This window comes from Anopheles moucheti, chromosome 3 (assembly GCF_943734755.1).
Source record: "Anopheles moucheti chromosome 3, idAnoMoucSN_F20_07, whole genome shotgun sequence".
Lineage (NCBI taxonomy): Eukaryota > Metazoa > Arthropoda > Insecta > Diptera > Culicidae > Anopheles > Anopheles moucheti.
In genome coordinates, this window is record NC_069141.1 from 92,043,714 (window position 1) to 92,065,410 (window position 21,697).

At 47.5% G+C, this 21,697-nt stretch overlaps 2 protein-coding genes across 3 annotated transcripts; one reads left to right on the forward strand and one right to left on the reverse strand.

The window, feature by feature from the left end:
• Positions 1-5,166: 5,166 nt before the first annotated feature.
• Positions 5,167-20,077, reverse strand: LOC128300197 (uncharacterized). The gene is given in 12 exon segments (XM_053036180.1): positions 5,167-6,656; positions 6,734-6,885; positions 6,965-7,164; positions 7,243-8,032; positions 8,087-8,740; positions 8,809-9,063; positions 9,353-9,460; positions 9,528-9,806; positions 9,889-10,241; positions 10,311-10,408; positions 14,933-15,003; positions 19,726-20,077. Coding segments are annotated over 12 exon segments (3,783 nt in total). The 5' UTR covers positions 19,922-20,077; the 3' UTR covers positions 5,167-6,029.
• Positions 10,612-13,755, forward strand: LOC128300199 (uncharacterized). Of its 2 annotated transcripts, XM_053036182.1 has the most exons (7): positions 10,612-10,842; positions 10,915-11,156; positions 11,226-11,457; positions 11,528-11,764; positions 11,844-12,091; positions 12,161-12,522; positions 12,590-13,755. In XM_053036182.1, exons 1-7 carry the CDS (start codon positions 10,638-10,640, stop codon positions 13,683-13,685), a joined length of 2,622 nt encoding a protein of 873 aa, XP_052892142.1. In that variant the 5' UTR covers positions 10,612-10,637; the 3' UTR covers positions 13,686-13,755. The 2 variants fall into 2 exon arrangements, with proteins under 2 accessions (XP_052892142.1, XP_052892141.1); XM_053036181.1 differs by having other exon boundaries at positions 11,844-12,522.
• Positions 20,078-21,697: the final 1,620 nt, after the last annotated feature.

Here is a 21,697-nt window from a genome sequence, read left to right on the forward strand (position 1 = left end):
CGCTACTGCCACTACTAGCCCTTTTGCAATTGATGCAACTTCGTTTGTTTTTACGGAATTCCCCTCCTAAAGCAGCTACACGCGTTTGTTTGCTTTGAGTGCGAATTGGTATCTGTTTTCGCTTTTCATGCGTTCATTTGCGCTCCAAGATGCTCCACCCTCTACTTCGCCCGCCCGATGATGCCCTCTCTTGGTTTTTTCTCTGGAAGCGGGAGCTATTTTGGTTTTGATTTTTCTCGGGCTGCCCCATGCACCACGCAACTATAGGTAGGCGAAATAAACAAAAGCGAAAAAAGGTGCTTTCTTCAAGCTTGGTCAGCGTGGCCAGAGTGCGCATCTTTCGATCACGCGCGCATTCAACCGCGCAGAAGAAAAATCGCGCGTGCTATTGTGGGTGGTTTGACGCAAATGTGTAGCAGATTTTTGAACATATCACTGGGCAGGACAGCACACGCTCTCTGATAAGGCGTGTTTGTATGTTCATTGCATTCGATTTCCGAGTTACATGATCGCGAAGCGATGTGCCAAACCAAAAACGCGCGATCGCGTACTGTTAATGCACTTGTAATCGAATGCATGCCATTACCGAATGCTACATGCTAATTAAAGTGGCAAAATCCTCCTTACTCACCTCGCGACTACTCAATGGCATTTTCTGGTGAATTTTGCGCGGTAGTAGCACGCACGGAATGACTAGCCATGCTATTTTGGATAAAAATTTCGAAATGCCCTTCGACGGAGGCTTCCCTGGAAAAGGCACCCTGTATCGTGGGCGATATGTCCGGTATTTGATGGTTTTGATCATATATAATGGACGTGTATGAAGGCGAAAGCACCCGAAGGTTGATGCTCCATTTTCCTGCTGTAAAAGGGCACCGGGAGATCGGGGGGGAAATTGATCGCTGGTACGACCTCACGATGCTGGCAGCCATGACCAATTCTCAATACGCCGTACCGTTCACGGACGAATGGCTGTGTCTCGGGATGACCTTCCATGATGGCCAAGGCTGTGCGGTAGAGATCGTAATAAAATGTCCGGTAATATTTATTGGTAAACAACTGGAAAAGCACCTGCAGTAACTCTCTGACGGTATCAAAACGCCAATCAAACACTCCCCCTTTTTACTCAAAACCGGATGTAAGCTGGTAGCGAATTCAGCTTCTGTCGTCTACTTGTGGAAGCCTACTCGGCAGAGAGATGCCACATTCAAGTCATAGCTGTGTGTTTGCTTTCAAACGATCGTTAAACGCAATTTGCATGCTTTAGTTGTCGTGGCGTGTTTGCTCTCCTTTATTTTACTGGTTGTGTTGCAATGGTTTCTATCTCTTTCGTCTCACAAGATAAAGAGGTTCGTCGTTTCCTATCCGCTCAAGTCACTGGCTCAATAATTGGCTCAATAGCTCGCGTTTGCTATGGTGGATGCAGTATGGTGGATGCATACTTACTGGATGATCGTAGGCACGTAGGTTGAATCACGGGCTTGATGTCAGTTGGCTAGTGAAAGTGATAAAAATGACAATCGGAGCTAGTAATGTGTGGAATTTTAGCGTAGACAGTTCCTATACTGCGTGAATGTGGATCAATCTTTGAACCCATCATTCAAATTAGCCTTCTTGGGCTGGTAAAAGCTGTAGATGCTCCTGACTGCGATGTGTTCTTGCTTAATCCAAAAAAGAAATGCTTACGTCTTACTTTGTGCTGTTGAAGAATTAATTTTAGTGACTTTAATGAAAGATCAAGCAGAAAGCGTAGACACTATGCATTCGGGAAGCAGGAGTCCGAGTTGAGTGAAACTAATACCGAAATTCGACCACCAAAAAACATTTTATTTTTGATTGCGGTGGTGCACGTCGAACGCTTTTATGTTTCATTTTTTTTGGGCTATGGCCGTTACGCAAGCACTCCAATTTCCCATTATGTCAGCATGAAGCAGCAGGCGGCAGCAGCGCCGTGTGTACGTTATGGGATGCAAAATTATATGCGATGGCTTTTTTTCCTCTCGCACCATTCTGTCTTTCGTCGGTACCAGATATGGTTGGCAGAGTAAAACAAAAAAGTGGATGCAATCCAATGGAATCCATCGACAAGACAAGATCAATCTCATCCTGAAACCGGCCACCGGGTGTGGGGATGACTGGTGGGACAGATTGGGATGATTAATTGAACTCGAAGCGAAGGTGTGGTTGCATCGACAAAAGCTAAAAGATGAGTGCATACACGCACCGTTTGGATTGAGCAACGAAAATGTAATCAAATTACTTTTTGACGCACGTATGCGAAATTAAAATCTGCACTTGTCTGTCCTATTACATATTATTCCTTCGGCGTGGCTGGGATTTCCTAGATAATTGTCAGCTGTTATTGAAATAGTGGATATGTGAATTGTTATAGTACTTTGTTTTGTACATCCCCTGATTCCGCTAGCTCTTTATCTTATTACCCATTCCATACTCCAAAGAAAGTGTAAATGACATGTACCATTTTCTCCTATATTAAATGAAAATTTCAACCAGCGTCGATGAGAGCGGTTGCAAAAGAGAAAATTTCGAGCTGATTCGCTTCCGTTTTTCCCTGCTCCCCGAAACTAATGGACGCAAGTTTAATGCTGGGAAATTGCACGCCATCAAAACTGCACGCTGCTCCATGCGAAGATCGCTTGTCGCTCGTACGAACGAATCTTATCGAACCGATCTCGAGCGGCAGCCGCAGCTTGCTTTAATTTGACGAATCATCCACTCACTCCCCCGAGCCATCACTTCGATTCCGTTACTGAGCGTATGAATAGCTTTTCCTTCGGCCACATTATGATAATGGGCATGTTCGGATGTATCCATTATGCGGCCGAGATAAGCGGAGTTTGTTCACACTTTTTCGACACCGCCTTTTCCCAAATCACCCTTCATTCATACCGGAAACGAACAATTTGCATTTGATAGCCATTGAGTTGATGGCTGATCGACGTAGCGATTAATGTGAATACATTTCTTTAGCTCTGATTTACAATGTTTGGAATCTTAACAAACTAACGTCCGAGGGGACAACTATTAACAAACTTCGAAAATAGGGTGATTAATTTGGTTTGGTAATGAAATAAAAAGCAAGAAAGCTTGCACTCATGTGCATCATCGGTTGAAGCACGGTTTTAATTATCTTATTAGCAAGCGGTCACATTCAACGCCGTTTTGGTGAATACTATGCACACACCATCGGTGGAATGTTGTACCTTCGAAGTACGGGAAAATCAACTTCGATCTTCGCAAGCACAAAGATACAAGTGCCGCCGACTTCATGACTATTTCGGTTTTGTGCGATGAAGAAAAACTCCGATCCTCTTCGATAACGAATCAAAACATCATACCCTCTGAATGAAGTGCCCAGAAAAAGCCTGTCGCAAAAGCCAGTTTAATTAGGCGAGCTGATGGTTGTTTGCTACGTTTTGTACTCGCCCCGGTTGCAATGAAATGCCTATGATGCAATCGACGGTGCACGTAGCGCAGATGAATGAACGATGCTCCGACCGTTTGGTCACCTGCATGCCGAAGACACAACACCGGTTTAACCGCTACTGGTTGGAGGGCAGAAAGGAAGGAAGAGTACGGGGAGGCACGGGGGTCAGGGGAGCTGGAGGGATAAGTACAATAACGCAGACCAATGCACGTGCAGATAACGCATCGGTGTCAATTGCAACGCTTTGGTCAGTACCACTGCCATCGGCACTTAACGCCCATGCCATGCTTGAAGCAAAGGGGTTCGTCGCTTTCGTCGAGTGAAGTCTTTCGTTCGATATCTAGGCATCATTACTTATCACATCATCATTTTATCTGGAGCAGTTTAATCACTGGAAAAAGCTATTGCGTGTGGTCATTGAAAGAATCAATCTTTCACTTTCGATTTCATTTCACTATGAGGAAAATTTCAATCGATTTCGTATCATTTCAATTTGGGCGTCAAAGTGGGCTTTTCGGAATAGACACCGGTGTGTGAGGTGGTACACGGTGCACACGCATTGCCATTTGGGGCGATTGACCGTCGTCGGGGTTTATGTAATCGACAGGCATTGCCACCAAAGTGCCACCGACGTTAAGGCTGGTCGCTTTACCAAGAACTCCAAATGCGTTGTTTTATTGGGTACTTAAGATGAAACCCACAGGGCTTATACGTACGACTCGAGTGTCATCGACAGTACCACCGTCCGGCGCACCGAGCCGAAGGTCACTCGGCTTGATTGTGTGATTCTTTTTCTACCAGTATTGAAACGGTTTGTTGTGATATTTTTTCACTTCAAAAAGAGCTTTTTTGTGAATGTCCTATGAAAGGGCAACGGGCGAAAGATCGTTTCAGAGCGACAAATGATCGCCCGCGGGCACTCTGCACAAAGTAACCTTAGTGAATGAGGTGCTCGGGACAGTAGGTTGACAGGATGGTAGGTAAAAGTAAAAAAAAACGCACACGTGCATCAATCTCTGCGACGGCGGAGGTATTGCTCCAGTTTTTGATTCTTTCTTTCTCGCTTTCGCGGGGGGGGGTGTACGACGCTACTAACCAACTGCCCGATAGGGACGTTTCCTCGCAAAGGATTGCAGAGCAATTAACCAAATAAAAGGCAACGCAAGACAACGTAAATCGGTAGGGAAGGTGAATAGACGATCATGGTTGAATGATGACTACCACTCGTTTGGGATCAAACAGGCTCAAATTGTTCCAGTTCCTTGTTTTGGGGTTGAAAGAAAGGAGAAAGAAACTCCCGGGGATGAAACAGTGCTACGCGCATTCCACGCGGTTGCGCAATCGGCTCTACCGCGAAAGGAGGCATAGATTATGTGTCGCCCGCACCATGCGACATAAATTGAAACAAAACTCAGCCCGCTTCCACTGCACAGTTCGTCGTCTTCATAGTGATCATGCGTGATAATGTTACGCGCGGTTTGTGGTACGATCGATTTCATTTCTTTGTAGCAAACAAAAACCCATTGAAGAAAGGTGCCCGGAGCTTGCTGGCAGCAACATTTACATGTAAGCGACATTGTGAATGCATGGAAGGAGAGATTATTAAAAAGAAACCACCAATATTCGATTGCAGATTGCAGAGCGATTAATTAGGCAAACACAAACCACTTCAAAGGGAAGAAAACAACAACGACCGGTTGCGTGTGTGTTTTGTTTTCGTACGGGAGTTTTCTTCTGTCTTTTATTGTTACTGTGTTTCTTTTTTAAACCATTCTATTGTTACCGGTAAAGCGATTAAAATATGGGGTGGTCCGCGTTCGTTTCTTTACAAAGAGCTCTTTCATGGGCATGGGAAAACGGAGCTGTGGTGCATTTATAGTACACCAGAGTGGTTGTTCCGTCCTCCGTATAGCGCGCTCCACGTGTCATCTACCTATTCGTTCGATTAGCTAAAAGTCATATCCTACAAATCCCTCACTAGTTTCACCGGTTTCAATTCACGGTGGGAAATATCTATCCACTCCTTACCTTCTTACTAATCTTTCTCTCTAGATATCCCTAACTTCACACACGGCTAGTGCCTCACCGCACGCCGTCGCACTCTAAAAGCTGCTAATAAAACAAATCTCCAATAAAAGAATCAAAAGACACTGGCATGGACTGGGTTCTGCATTCGTTGCAGCGTGGCAGCGTCGCCGTTTTTTTTTCATTATACACGGTAGCAACATAAAACTCACAGTTAAAAACCGAAACAAACATTAACTTAAACAAATTGGGTCTCGCTACGCGGGGATTTTAAGTTGGCAATAGAAACAAAAAAATGAACAATAAAAACGTATTATGTACAGTGTGGGTTGGATGAGTACCGATCGCACGCAGCTTGATCGTGTCGTATCGCAAAGGAGTATTTAGTTGTGTTTTAAGGTGTGCCCTGATCCTGAAAAGGCCACATGGGAGGGAAACGGTAGTTACAGGATCGTAACTGTTCAGCCTATGTTGAACCTCCTAACATTTCCTTGGGACAGTAATGTACTTGAGAAGGTGATTAAGCCATACTTCGGACCGTTGTAGTCCGAGGATCTTACTTCTTATCCTTGTTGTAATCGACAAACACTCGCACAACTTCCCCGGAGTACTTTCGTTGCGTTGGCGTAAAGTAAAGATCTGAAGAATCTGGCATAGGTCGCTGTTGCTGCTGTTGTTGCTGGTGCTGATGCTGCGACTGATGTGGATGTCCATTACCCGCATAGTGGTTACCACTGTTGCGTGACTTTCCTCGGCGATCCTGCGTGTAGTAGTCGTTCGTTGGACGTGATTGCATTTCTTGATGATGTCGTTGCTGCATTTGCTGTTGCTGTTGCTGTTGGTGCATGGGGCGCGGCAGCGAATACGCCCGGTCGGCATAAGAGGATCGATCTCCGGTACGATCGTATCCGTGACGTGGTTGTCCCGGCGGGTACGGATAACCCGAGTTACCGTTCCGGTGTGCGGGCATTCCACCGCCGTCCGTACGATCAATCTCGTAGTACTGGGACTTGTTGGGCGAGTGGGACATCTGCAAAGTAGTCTGTTGACTGTTGCCGTTGCTGTAACCACGGTCCGATGAGCGTCCTTTATGATGTGTTTTGGATTCTGGCTCAAAGTTGTCGAACGCGTAGTTGGTGTTCGAGGAGTAATCCTTCCATGCTGAATTGGGGATCAACTGATCCTGTGAAAAAGATAAATATATGAAGCGCGGGTGAGTGATACTGAAAGATCGATTTAAAATGAACGTATTTTACATACCTTTAGTCTATTTGTTCTTCGCGTTTTAATGATCGTGCACGTCGCCTGAACGATAGCAATAAAAACCAGACCAGCAATGCATCCCAGGATCAGATATAATCGCACCCCAGCCGGTAGAAGATCGTATTCCTCCTTGGGGGATGAGGCTTGTCCTACAAAACGGCACAGATACCAAACAATTTGAAGATTTATTTCTTTCAGCCATTGTTTTATCTACAACAGATCACTTACCTTCTAGCTGATTGAATTCGAGATAAGTGGGATCTACGGACAACGCACCCACCTTACCCGACGACAGATTGTTCACCATTAGGTTGTGCAGGGTCAGTTCCAGTTTAGCCGGATCGTCCGCAAGCGGGTTCTTGGTGCCATCCTTCATCTCCTTATCGACCAGAATATTCATTCTCACTAAAACATTCCCATCAGCGTCTCTGTTGAGTAAAAAGTAGCAAATTAGCATGTCGCGTGCTTTTGGGACCATACGACATCATATACCACCATCAACATACTTCTCAAAATCCTGTACATCCGTTCGATAGAAGCCGGGCACCTCACGCAACACACCGTTGAACGTATCCCGAACTGACCTAGCAAGATCGCGATGTTCCGGGGAACCGCTGGCCGGAACTTGGAAACCAGTCGCCAAATTCGTCAGCTTGATCGACGCTCCATAAGCGATTCGATCCGGTGCCGGTGTTGCAGCCACCGTTAGCAGCTGTTCAAACTGCTTCGCGCACGATTTGATACAAACGCGCGTGTCTGTCACAACCGGAACGGACGCATGTTTACCGAGTTTCTTATTCACCTCATTAAATACACCACCCTCAATCGGGAACATCATGTACAGACAGCGGTCCTCCGCAAATGCCAGATCACTCTCGTCCCCGGTGATTCGCTTACGGGTAAAGTCCAGCACAGTCCGTCCGTTCTGGATAGCCCCAGACGCATTGTACAAATCCTGTCGGTCGTCCAATTTTGGCGCCGAATAGCCATTGATCCAGGTGTCCATCAGGAAGGGGCGACCATTTTTATCCACCCACCCGATAATGGCGTCCGTCTGGGACATGCGCTGATCGTCGCTGAAGCCTACCCCAGTCCAGCTAGACGTATGCTTCGTCTCCAGATGGAAGTGTACGGCCTCGCCTCGTGCCACCGTCTGCCAACTCAAGAAGTACTCACAGTTGGCCTGCTCGGGATCGCACGTCCTCGGGTATTTGTAGAATCCGTGGCACTCATTGTCCAACTCATGGCCAACTGGACCGGCTGGTACAATCACACCATCACCACTAGTGACCGCTCCTTGTTCCGGTGTAGCAGTGACTCCCGCAGCCGATGTTGCGGGCGGTACCTTACGTTCCTCTTCGAGGAAGTTGATCTGCGTCACTCCACGCTGCATGCGATGGCCGTGGTACTTTAGCTCATCCGGCTGATAAAACTCACGCACCGATGCCATCTCCTTTTCTATGCCGGAAGGCGGCGAATGCACGTAAGCACCCGGTTCCTGTCCACGTGCCCATATCACATGCATCAGATCATCCACAATCGAATGATCGGTCGGTTCGACTGCTAACAGTTGACGACGGAACACGATAGTCGTGACACCGTCTCGTTCAAATCCTCCCGTTGCAGTGAGGTCCGATTTGCCACCCCAGAACGAGTCCATTCGAGGCGTCGATCGATCACGGGTGTAATAATCCCAAACACGATGGTTGTCACCGCGAGCCGTACCAATCACAATGTCGGTACAGTCCATCGGATTAAAGTCATGACGAGGTGTGTATGGATTAAGCGTCAGCTTCGGACCTGCCGCGGCCGTTGGTTTCGGTTTCGGTTTCGAGGTTGGTTCTGAGGCGGGTTCTGTTTTTGGTTCCGGTTCGGGTTCTGCGGCGGGAGTTGTGGCTACAGCACGCTTCGATTTCTTCAAAGTTTTTCCCTTGGGTTCTGGGGTGGGTTCGGTGGCACTCTCCGGTTCCGGTTCTCCAGTCGGTTCTGGCTCCGATTTGGGTTCTTCAAATATAATTACATATTATTGAAAGAACGTTACGAGAGGCAAGTGTTAATAGAATGTTTCGTACCTGGCTCTGCACCGGGTTCTGCCCCTGGTTCTGGCTCCGGTTCTCCTTTAGGTTCTAGAATTGCATCAAAAATGGTGTGTCAATTTTGCATCCTGTTTCGATTCGAGCACTATGCATAATTACCTGGCTCGGACGTAGGCTCACTTGCCGGTTCCGAAGTTGGTTCTGCACCGGGTTCGGGTTCACTTTTCGGCTCTGGTTCCGCATTAGGTTCTGCTCCAGGTTCCGATGAGGGTTCCGGCTCTGATTTGGGCTCTAGTATTTATCGATAAATGGACAGCAGAGGAAATAATTAACAAAAACATCACCTCTTCACACGCTCCCAAGTCCATGTTGTGTTTTGACTCATTTGAGGCACTATGGCCATTCTTTACACTGCACTTCAGCAACAAATGAATCAATAAACAATCAACTGCGAATAGTTGTGACGCTCATACGAGTTTGCTATTTGAACAAGATTACGTTATGTTACCTCCAAGCACGTGGCCTTTAGACTACTTTTTAAAGTCGTTATCTATCGATAACGGCTGTAGCAAAAACTTACCCGGTTCAGCGCCCGGTTCCGCACCCGGTTCCGCACCCGGTTCTGCTCCCGGTTCTGCTCCCGGTTCCGCTCCAGGTTCTGCTCCCGGTTCCGGTTCAGAGTTGGGTTCTTAAAATCAAACACAATTCAATCGGTTGTGCAATGGCAATCCATTTTTCTATCTAAACGTGCTTACCTGGCTCAGACGTTGGCTCGCTGACTGGTTCCGGTTCTGCAACCCCAGCTTCCGACGGTGCAGCAGCTCCTGGGGCAGCGATTAGCGGGAAGTTCTTACATTCCGCGGTTAGTTTGCGTGGTCTCCAACCCAACGCTACCCAGGAGGTACCATTCACCTTGAGCACGACCTCTAACTCACTTTGCTCCTTCAGCACGCGCCAATACACGTTCAGGTCCGGTGACAGTGTCTTCGCCTTGTACACTGAGTAGTCAATATCGGTTGACTTAATGGGCGATTCTGGGGGGCGAAAAAGGGCGCAGCGCAGTATGAAATAACCATAACCCATTGATCGTTCAGTCTGAGCGCTTTGCATACTTACTCTTGTTACATCCTGGTCCAAACCAACCCAACCGACAGTAGCACTGACGCCGTGGTAGTGACGTTCCACCCAAATCCACGCAGGTACCTTGAATGCCACAGTCCTGATTCGTAGCGCACTCATCCCAGAACTCGCACCGTGGCCCATAATACTTGCGGTCGCACTTGCAACGTGCAATGAACTTGCCATGGCCGGAGCAGGTTTCGTGGTGTTCGCGTCTTGGAACGACGTCCACGTCGGCACACGACCAGAATCGATAGTTACCACCCCATTCGTCGGCTTGTCGGACCAACCGGAGCGTACAGTCCCGACAGGTGAAGTTCCTTGGAAGTGATACCTGGAACTGCTGTGCTCTGCAAAGATAGAAAGCTCCGGTGAGTACAATATACCGAGCGAACAGGACAGGACCACTGCATACTTACGTGGCATCATCACGCACAAAACGCCTTTCCTTGCTGCTTGGTGTTAGATTGAGCACTGGTTTCTCCCTGCCATCAAGTATCTCCAGCCGGAAGCCACCCTACGGTGAGAAACACACGGACAATGGATAAAATGATATTTGCACACTCACTTCAATTGTTTTGTCTCCATGGTGGTATGAAAGCCCACCGCCTGGTAGTTATCGAAAAGTCAACTTCACACCCAAACGATAAGCGATTTGAGTGGCGTGGACACGCTTATAAATAGCTGTTACGCCGCGTACCGACTCTGTTGTGAAGGGTGTCGGTTTTGCTGCTAGTTTGTGATAAATGATGTCGTCCTTCGGAAGGATACCTGCCTCCACGGTGGCGTTAGTGCTTGCATTGATCTGTCTTTGTACGCGCGACACGGTTAATGCGATAGACTGTTACAGCTGTGAAGGTGAAAACTGTGTCCGTGTGGCCACGGCGGGCATTACGATCACCTGTGCGAATTCGAATGATCGCTGCTTTTCCAGATTTGACCAAACCACCCGTAAGCAGAGGGAGCAACATCAGCAACTCATCTTCAGCTCATAAATCCACACCCTACTTGTATTTCTTTTAGTGTTGCCCACACAACGGGGCTGTCTCACGCAGTCCGAAGTGTCCACGTGTACTGGAAACGACTGTGTCTATTGCAACACGGCGGACCTGTGCAATGAGGCTGGCAGCCCAAGGCATCAGTGTGCCGTGTGCTCTTCCCTTGTGGATGCAAATTGTCTTTCCAACCCGGGCTCGCTGACTGCCGTACAGTGTCCCGGTCCATCTAACGTCGACCTAACGGCGGCACAGTGCTACAGTCGAGTGGTATTAAAACCTGTGTGCTATTAGTTTGACTCTTGTCATTAACATATGTTCGGTATCTTCCCCCTGCAGATCGGTAGCGTTACCGAAAGGGGCTGTATTACAGCTCAAGCTGATGTGGACGGCTGCACCGGTTTGGATTGTGCCACTTGCACTGGAAGCGGATGCAATCGGGACGAGTTCCCCGCCAACAGGATCCAATGCGTTCAGTGTGATAACGCAGCTACCTGCAATACGGATGCAACCTCCGCGGTCTATTGTGAGGACGTAGAGGATGTGTGTGTCACCATGCGCAGAGCAAACGGTGTGTAGCTTACCGTTAAGTTTTGGCTATCCATGACCCATTTTTAATCTTCCGCGTAACGTTATCACAGGCAACGTCATGAAATCGTGCAAAAAGACAATGTTGGCCGCAGACGAGGCTTTCTGTTTGGGCAATGCGACCCGGTGCAACTACTGTGGAAAGAAGCTCTGCAACGGTGCATCGTTTAACACGAATGCCGTCACCAAAAGTTGCTATCAGTGCGAAGGCTCCGACTGTCTGAAGTCGAGTGTGCATCTTGTAAGCTGCGAGCTCACGGATGAGGACTGCTACAGCATGTTTACCGGATGTAAGTACATGGAGCACGCCTTCACACTTTGAACGACCAAAAAAACAAGGGTACAATCTCGTATTACCCTTTTTTTTAGTTAATCCATCACGTCGTGGTTGTATGCAGGAACTTTCCAGTGCAGAGAAAGCTGCCTGCATTGCGCCGGAGTGCGATGTGTGCGGCGAGTCGGAATGCAATTTACAGTCTCGATCCGATCATCGCTGTGGGTACTGTTCCACCGTACAGGATTCGAACTGCATTGCTCCTGCCAGTGGAGCTCTTACCGTTGTACAATGTCCAGCACCATCAACAGACGTTTCTGATGCCCAGTGCTACATCAAAATTGTACGTGCAAATCAGGCACTGTCCTTGGGGGTGGAAAGATTTAAGTCCTTTGCTTTTCTACCCGCTCAGGTTGGTGGATCAGTTACAGAGCGAGGTTGCATTAGTGCCTCATCTGATCTGCTTGGCTGCGATGCAGACGGTCTCAACTGTGCGACCTGTAACATCGAGAATGATGGCGAGGCTTGCAATAGTGGCCTTTTCCCATCCAATCGTCGGCGCTGTACGATTGGTACGACTGCCGACGCCTACTGTCCCAATCCGTGGGATGATTGCGTGCAGCTTCTACAGGATGGAACCCGTAAACGCACTTGCCGATCATCTTTGAGCGAACTAGAACGCAGCTTCTGTACGAACAACACAAACCGTTGCCACTTCTGTTCCATCGACAATTGTAACGCGGCGGAAATTAGCTTCAACTACGTCGAGTGTCTGTAAGTTTATGTCTTTAGGAAGGGATCGTAGAATGCACTTTCCATATGCACTTCAACTTCGTTTTAGCACATGTGACTCAGCGACAGACGTCCGATGCGCAACCAATCCTGCTGCGTTGAATACGTTCGAACAATGTGCCAGCTGTGCTACGGCCCTTATAACAAGCGGTGGAACCACTACTACTCGCCGCGGATGCCTTGCCAATCTTCCGGCAGATGTGTCGAGTCAGTGCGGCGCTACAGCCGGTAGCTCCTGTCAACAATGTTCGACCAACCGGTGCAATGTGGGAAATTTCCCTTCGGATCGATTGCAATGCTACCAGTGCCAGGATGCACCATGCGTGTCGCATCAAAGCGTGCAGCTCGAGTATTGTCCAGTGTACCGTGCCGATGACAGATGCCTGCTGGAATCGGACTCCGCTGGTCAGCTGCTTCGATTAGATTGTCGCAGCTCGCTAACGGAGGCTGAATTATCCGCTTGTTCGGGCCGGTGTCAAATGTGCAGCACGTCGGGCTGTAATGATCCGATGGCCTATAGCACTTCCGGAAGCTGCGTACAGTGCCGCAGTTCGTTAAACGCACTTTGTCGCAGCGAAGCAACGCAAATTGCCTCGGAACCCTGCAACGATCCCGCCAACACCCAATGCTATAGCCGGCTCGTCGATGGTGTAACTGAGCGAGGTTGCATGCACGATCTAGACGCAGCTGAGTACAGTGCGTGCACGCGTGGTGAGAACTGTCTCGTGTGTAATTCGCGCACGTACAACTGTAACACGGTGCAGTATCCGGTGGCACCGCTCACCTGCTTCCAGTGCGATTCACGCACGGACGGCGAAAGCTGTAAGGCCGCCCAAACAGGCACAGCGTCCGAATGTCCGACGTACGACACCGCCAACAAGTGCTACACGATCGTACAGTCGAACGGAGACACTGTGCGGAAGTGTTCGACCTTAGCACGCGAGGCAGAGTGTGGCACGGCTAGTGGCTGTGAGCTTTGTCTCTTCCGTGGATGCAACACTAAGGAAAACTCGGCCGTCACCTATATAGAGTCACCCGTACGAACGACAACACCGGGGCCCACTAACGGCGCAATCACTACAGTTGGTAGCTACACTGTTAAAATTACGTTGTTGCTAGGAATGTGGCTCATTGGGGCCCATTAGTATGTTAGTATATAGTAGCTCATAGAAAGATGTTGATAAACGTTCAATAAATGATAGTAAATTTTACATAAGAAAACGCTTCTTTTATTACCAATAGATGTACTTAATCATGCATAATGTGCCAGCGAAAATATTATAAACGTAACTTTCTTCAAACGTAAACTTCTTTTTGTAACGACGGGCGTAAAACAGACCGTTTCGTAATGCTGGGCTTGATCATATAGTAGTTCGGATAAAAAGGAAAACTGTTACGATGTTACGCCGCCGTTCAAATACCAATTTCCGACCGATCGATAATTGGATTTGAACATCAAGATGAAAACCCCCGGCCGAAGCCGATACTGCATAACTCCCAGCGGGGGCCAGTCTGTATCGTGATAATTGCGTGTATGGCCACACTGCCACAACATCCGGATCGCGTTTAGGGACGCAATCTTACTATGTTGAGTTGTCAATTTTTACGCCTCGCGATCGAGTTGAATGAAAGTTGCTAACTGTTTGGTACGTCGCACACACAAACTCGAGTTAATGGTGGCTAGGTGTGAACTTAGAGTTTTCGTAAGTTTGCTTTTAACAACAGCTCTCAAATGCATCAAATCTTCCCTAACGGTACGGTGAATGTTTGGCTTTGGCTGGAATGGATGGAATATTTTACCCTATTACGAAAAACAAAGCGAGTCAACCGTGAAGTAAAGAACGACGAACCAAAAGCTTGGAGAATTGGGACACTATTCCTGCCGAACGTTCTGACTCTGTTTGGTTGCGTCTCTATCGCTTCTGTCAATGACATTTAACGGGTCGACCGTAGCAACGAAGAAAAACCGTAACGAAACCCGTAAACGCTGCTAAAACCAGCGGGAGAAAAAGGTTCTGACGGCAATATATTGCACCGGGTAAAACAGACACTAATTGCCGGTACCCGAAATAATTCCGGAACTGTGGTCGGGAGTCGATTCGAATCGGGGTGTTTTTTTGCTGTTGTTGGTTAAAATTAAGATACCCAGCGTTATGGGGCAGCGGCGTTTGTCTCAAGCCTCCCGAACCCGTTAACCGGTGAAATAAAACCACCCCCTCCGAAGAGACAGAAGTGGGATCCGGATTTTAACCTTTTCCCAAGCTTCTGCCTGAACCTGACCCTGACTTGAGCATGAAATCGCTTGATTTGGTTTTATAATTCGTTTGACGACCAATTTAAAATCAGTGTTTAGCGCTTCCCACCGACACGATAAGCGCGATTTGTTACTTACCCGATGCGGATAGGCAAGATGCCACGTTACGTTGAAGGTGCTACCCTCGATGAACGATGTTTTCAATGAACCTGAAACGGTAACCAAGAGACGGAAAGGATGAGTAATCGTGTGCAACATAATGAAGTATATAAAGAAAATCCCCCTTCCCTCTGTGTGCTCCTGGCCACCCACCCACCTGTGGAGAAGATCGCATGGTAGCGGAATTGCATTTTTCACCACTGACTCCATTGTTTCTGACTATGAACTGACTTCTTCTTCTGACTTCGTCATTAGTTCCGCACTCGGCAGAAATATTCTGCCGCCATGATTCATGCTGGCGCAAAGGCGCGAATAATTTGCATCACCCAAACGGGTTGATGTGCATGGAAAAATTGAAATTCAACGTACACCACCACCACTTCGTTTTAGTCACATTGGCGAGGTTCGATTGTGCAAGACGCCGACGCGACCGATCGGCCCAGAAAGTGAACCTTAGAATGCACACGCAGCTAAGATGCCATGCCATGAAGGAAGTGCAAAGGAAGTGCCCGTTGTGAGTGATGCATTGTTCTTTGCTTTTTTGGAATTTATAATCAACCTCTGAGCTGTGGTCGTGTAGGTGTCTTCCATCCTGCAATGAAGAATGTGGTTGCCAAACACTTTAGTTTGAGTCACCCATTCACGCAGAACTCTCATCTAAAGATTCCTCAACATCACAAGCACAACTTTGTATGTCTATAATAAACATTACGTAGACACTGTGTATGAAAGTGAAAGAGAGAAAGAGATGGAGAGAGAGAGAGAGAGAGAGAGAGAGAGAGAGAGAGGGGGGGGCGAGAGAGAGAGAGAGTGCAATTATGCTACAAACCCACTTGACCGCTACCAATCGATTACGATGATGTTTACGGACGGTAGTGCATGGGCAGATGAAGGTTGTCAGCATAACAATGACTCCCACTTTATGTGACCTCCAAACGCAAGAACGTTGGCGAGCTTCGGTGGGTGGATGGTAGCGTGCAATAGCAATTACTATTCGCCTATTAAGTCAATGCCGGAACGTGCACTTAGCGAAGGTGAACTCATTTATTGACACACCGTCAACGGAAGCTGACCTACTGAGGAGTGCGGCTGTTAAGCGTGACACTTGAAAGATACTGTTCTGATAGAGGGTATTCTCTATTATCTCATGTCAATCGTTTATATGATCGTCATTGGTGGTGATTTCCTGACAACCTTTTTCTGTTGTTGATCGACATACGTTTATTTTATTCGTTTTATGCGTTTAATATCGCACATTTTCCGCATCATTTTACTCCCATTTCGATTGTAAATTAATTCGTGCGAGCAATCGGTTGCGGTGTGGGAGCGCAATGGGCACTCGCACTTTATCAACTTTTATTGTTGGAAAGATAAAATAAACACCAATCAAAGACCCTGCGCCATTGGTTACCTCATGTTGTTGGCGAGGAAAAATTATCCAAGCATAATGATGGGTAATGGTTGTATAGGTGATCAAAACAAACACGACCGCAAATTATGAGCGTACGCGAATGATGAAGAACTGGTTCGAGTGCCACGATGAATCAACCACGATGAAGGTCAATCGGACAGTCATGGTAAGAATAGTCCCCTCCCTCGTCCCCCCGCTCTCCTCCCCACGGGAGAAACGGTGATGATTACGTGGGACTGCGATCTTTTCTTCTATCGGCATTGGACGAATGGTCCAGAGAATGGATGGGACAGTATGGGCAGGCGGTTGTCTCGCTTTTTTCTTCGTTCGCTCCCTTTTATGCACACTTTGCTGTGCAACGGATCGGTGAAGATCCGTCAAGCGATGATTTATTATCGTTTTAATCGGAACCCCCCCATCCCGGAACGAAAAAACTTGTTGAACGATGGAGAATGTTGATTGACTACAAACGGTTGCTTGCTTGTTGGTGTAGTGTGATTATTTGTGGGCTACACACAATATTTTGTTGAGTTGTTATTCGCTAAAAGCTTCCTTAGAAGATGCTATTCTTATTTTATTTCAATAATATCTGACACATTCTGAAGTTGTCAGAGTTAATTTCGTTTTATATACTTGTGATTGAATCGTTTGAATGCATTATAGCTCGTTTGGAAAATATGCAATGGCCTTCTAAACTGTCAATCATTGTTGGTTGTAAATTCTAACAGAAGTGTTGTTAGAATGCCATTTTGCAATCATATGAATTCCTTTTGCTTGTGTCACAGCCAACAATTCATACACACCTACCACATTAGGCAACTAATAGACTTGTGGATTCAAAGTTTACCATGACAAACGTTTCTTTTTATGCCATTCTGTTGCTCTTTCGTCTTTCAGTACAGTTTCCTCGAAAATATAGGCAGATCACTCACCAAAGCAATTGAGTCTCGTTTGAAATCATTTACATTAGCAATGAAACTCAACCAACCCACTCATACGCATTCGCAATACCACTAAAGCGCATTTATTGGCTCCCCACCTTCGGACAATCACATTCGAGAGAGCAATCGCTACATTCGATCTAGCATTCCGCAGCCATCTGGTTTGTGTACTTGCACACCAACGCCACCAGTACGAAACGCAAGGCAAAAACTCCTTTTGGCCTTCAACTCCATCGTGCTTGCGTTCCGTAGGTTGATATGTTTAAAATTTTTGCGCGCAAAATGAAGTCGTCGTCCGACTGTTTGAAGACAGCTCCCATGGATCGTACATTTTAAAACTTCGCATGCATCACATGATCACGTGCCTGACATACGCGTTTCGGTATTCGTAATAATTTCATGATCATCCATGTACATCCATACCAATCGGGTGGACTCCATCGCCCATCTGGTGCTTCGCAATACGTATGTTATCGACAGTGGAAGCACGCACTGTGCATAAAAACAATGACCGAAGGGATTCTCATTCGCCCGCATGGCTGGCCTTCGTAAAATTCGGGCAAACATCCATTAAATGCGTTCACCCTCACTTGAGTGGTGGAAATGGATTGCAGCCAAAGCACCCGCCACCCGAAAGCAACTCGGTTCTCATGGCGATTTGAAGTTTGATGTGATTCGATAAACGAAAGACTTCAACGCTCCAGCCCGCAGAAGGACACGAACCTCCCCGAGCAAACGCACAGAGCTAGTCGTCATCGTCGTGTGGAAGTTCATGATTCTTGACCCCGTTTTTGATCACTTTGCCAAGGGATTTGATTGTTGCAGCGCTGTTTATGTCGCTGCTGCCAGACTGTCGGCTTGTGCGCGAGCGGAAGATCGAGTGAATGGAATTTGATGCTTGCGGGCGCTTTTTTGTTCGTCCCGCGTTCGTTGAATCATAAAGTGTTGTAACGAAATTTGTTCGCTTCATAAATCACCGCCATTCCATCGCTTCTCAGCTCAATCAGTATCGTGAGCTGATGATGAGATGAAACAAAAAAACAACAAAAAACAAAACAGAGGAATACATCACTAATCCATTCCAAGCATGCCATGCCTAGCCGTGCATCTATCGATCGCTCGACAGAGAAGCAACAGCAATAGCAGCAGCAAAAAAGAAAGCTAACTTAATGAGTTGCAGCGTGCCGGAGAAAATGGAAAATTTAAAACGACATCATTTACCCGTGCACCACCCATGGCCAGACACAAGTGAAGATATTTTCTTATACAAAGTCGCACAAAAAACACGGTCTTATAATTGCCTTCCGAACGCGCTTGTCGCTGGGATTGGAAAAAGGGTGATTACGAAATTTAATTGGGCTCGCTTCATGAATTCGAAGCAAAGCGATATGGTGCCCATGGACGATTGGAGGGCCGTGGAATGTGTGAAGGAGTTCACGAAGGTTTAAAATATCCCAGGGCGGCACTAATCAGATAACGGGTCCGGGTTACACACCCGCTAAACCTTTTATCGCACAGCTTCACGGCACTCGCACTCAAAACCGGGCCTTCCTAATGAACGGCGAATGCAGACAGAGGCTGCACCCACTTTGTGACCGCAATCGGTCGAAGTCAGCTGCTTCGGTGCAGATGGTTGGTGCAGACCGGTTGCAGTTAATAGGTCACGGTGCAAATTGCCGGTGCGTAGCCGTGCTTTCCGTGCCGATCGAACTAAAAACTCATGCTCGAAGAGTTTGTTTGAAGCTGCAACAGCAGCAGCTTCCGTGTCTGGTCGGGAAGTTTTGCTTAGATGAAACGTTTCAGCGCGCACAATTGAGTGACACGCAGGCTTAAATTAGCCCGATATCCGTTTCGAAAATCATCATCATCAACAGCCGATTTCCTTCTCGGCGGAACTCGGCCAGTTCTTCAACCTGTTTCAAAATCCAACCTGTGTCTAATTCCCTAACGGTGGGCCGCTCCGCACGAAAGTAGCCCACGGTGTCACGCGAGCCTACCAAGACTACACATCGAAGCGGTCAAACCACTCTCACCGTGTGCGGCGTTATATTTGCATATCGATTTTCGACCTCGGAAAAAAGTACGCTATAGAAATGGAATGTCTTCGCCACCTTGTGAAGCCCGTCATTTAGGGACCGCGCTTTAACCGCAAATGTGTGCAATTAATCCGTCGAATGGTTGTCATTGCTCCGCACTTTTTAAATCACAATCTGGAGGAAACGGAATCGTCCATTGACCCTGCCAAAATGGCTCTTTTTGCTAGTAATGCTCCGAGGCCTTGCGCATTTCGGAAGGAAACACTTTCTCAATTTCATCATGCTGCTTTCTCTATTTGAGCCTGGCATTTGTGCGACCACAACGTCAAGCGGCAATAGAATGATCCTCATTTTAAGGTCATCCCAACTGGGAGGAACACTTACCTTTCGGCATTCCGCATGGTGGTTTCGTGCGCGAGTTGTCCAGAAAGTCCAGATCGTACTTACGAGCGGGCGGAAACGTTAGTGCGACGTGTGCTTCCGCCCCAAGGTGTAGCAGCGGCAACAGCTGCACTAGCAGCAGCACTATTAATCTGCCCGCCCCGGGCAAACCGGGTCCCGGGCCGACACTGTGCGCCATCTTGAATTCAGGTGCGATCCTGTTAGCGACTCACTTTAATATCTTTCACCACGAATTGTGTACACTTTTCCGTATGGACTGTTCTGCAAAGAAAAGGGCTTCACTTTCACGACACCTGTTGACAACTGCTCCAAACATACGGCTCAACAAACACGCACGTAAGCAAATTTACTCTGCTTCTCGCACACCCAATGGGTACGTGTAGAAATATGGCCACTTTTACTTTTCACACTCACAAACCACGAAATGCAAACGCGCCCGCATACCGATCAACAACAACCGATCGAATAAATTCGTTGATGGCCGATTGTGAAGCAAATGCGTCGTGTTGTGTTGGCTTGGAAGCAGCACACAGCACACGGTTGCAATAGAAATTCACTTCACTTGCACCGCCGGCACGTGATCTGCTTTCGACGATGAAATGTCGAAAACAAATCGATCACTATCGCGAGGAGTCAATCACAGCAGGCCGCCGACTGGTTGGTTAATTTGCGATTGCTTCGTTTGGACGAGTTGAAGTTGCTTCACCGAACGCGGTAGAATGCACTAAGCAAGCCGCGCTGCACGCTAGATCACGGGATTGCACGGGGGCGAAGAAATTTCACGAAACTCCAAAGCAGCCTTCTTTATGCGGCAATCCCAACTCGTCGGGGCAATGGCTTTGCAGTCCAGCTGCAGCCCATCTGCCAGGAAAAAAGTAAACGCTTCAAACGTTTGCAGCTGCAGCAGCGCCGGATTAGCACCAGCCTACTCTAGGTCCCTTAGTGGTGTATGCATGCGATCTGTAGTAGATGAGACGGTAGAGAAGAAAGAGAGATCAGCAAAGGGTGCAACAATGATGTACAAAGAATGGGGAAATCGGACGGAACGGAAAATGTAAATTCATGACACGAACGAACGAGTGCAACTGTGATGCATAAGCACACGCGACAAGCCCCGTAAGTTCATTGTATTCCACAGTCGCGCAGGATTCGTGGGCCATGTTATCATCTCCATTGGCAGTAGATTGTGTTGGTGATGATGATGATGATGATGATGCTTTTCGCTTCCCTTTCCATCTTTCTGCCCAAATGCACAGTTCCGGATAAAGGATGGAAAGTTTCACACTCTACCAGACCGAAACGTTATGGAGGAGATGCAATTCAAATTTTCCAATCAGATTTCAATTTCAACCCGTGGAGATAAGCGCGAAACGAAAGGAAATTACTTACCCAATATCAAAAAAAGATCACATACAGTTTTCACAGCAAATTTTCCAAGTAACTCTCTCAAACTCCCTATCGCAATGCGTTCCGGGTTCCCAAATACTTTGTTCAGGTTCGGATATCCAGTTGGTAGCAACTGAACTGACTCAAATAATAGAATGCGACACACACATTCCATCAGGCAGGTCAATTTTCCCGGTCACGTGTCGATGCGGCAAAACACGACCGTGTACGTATCAGCCAGCATCATGGTCACAGTCTGGTCAGGTGCTCTACCGGAACTGTGTAGCAGTAGCGAACGCGATTCGCTTAATGATTGCATTTTCCATTTTTAGGCTGCAACTCACGTCATCGCGCACATACACACATACTCATGAAGCTGAATGGGCTCACATGACGCTCTGACCTCACCTGGCTCACCTTGCTCAACCTTCTCACTGTTAGAACCACCACATCAGCGGACGTATACTTTTTCGTTTCTGGGAGCTTGTCATCTCCGTCGCGACGAGTTCGCGGGAGCTCACAGCCTGCTTGAAGGCAATCAACTTTGAAGCAGGTGCGCTCACACACC

Excerpts from the sequence above, each read along its gene's own strand:
- LOC128300199 (XM_053036181.1), top strand. The coding sequence starts at position 10,638 with ATGATGTCGTCCTTCGGAAGGATACCTGCCTCCACGGTGGCGTTAGTG. Across the intron at positions 10,843-10,914 it reads CAGATTTGACCAAACCACCC|TGTTGCCCACACAACGGGGC; the intron begins GTAAGCAGAGGG and ends TATTTCTTTTAG. Across the intron at positions 11,765-11,843 it reads CTACAGCATGTTTACCGGAT|TTAATCCATCACGTCGTGGT; the intron begins GTAAGTACATGG and ends CCTTTTTTTTAG.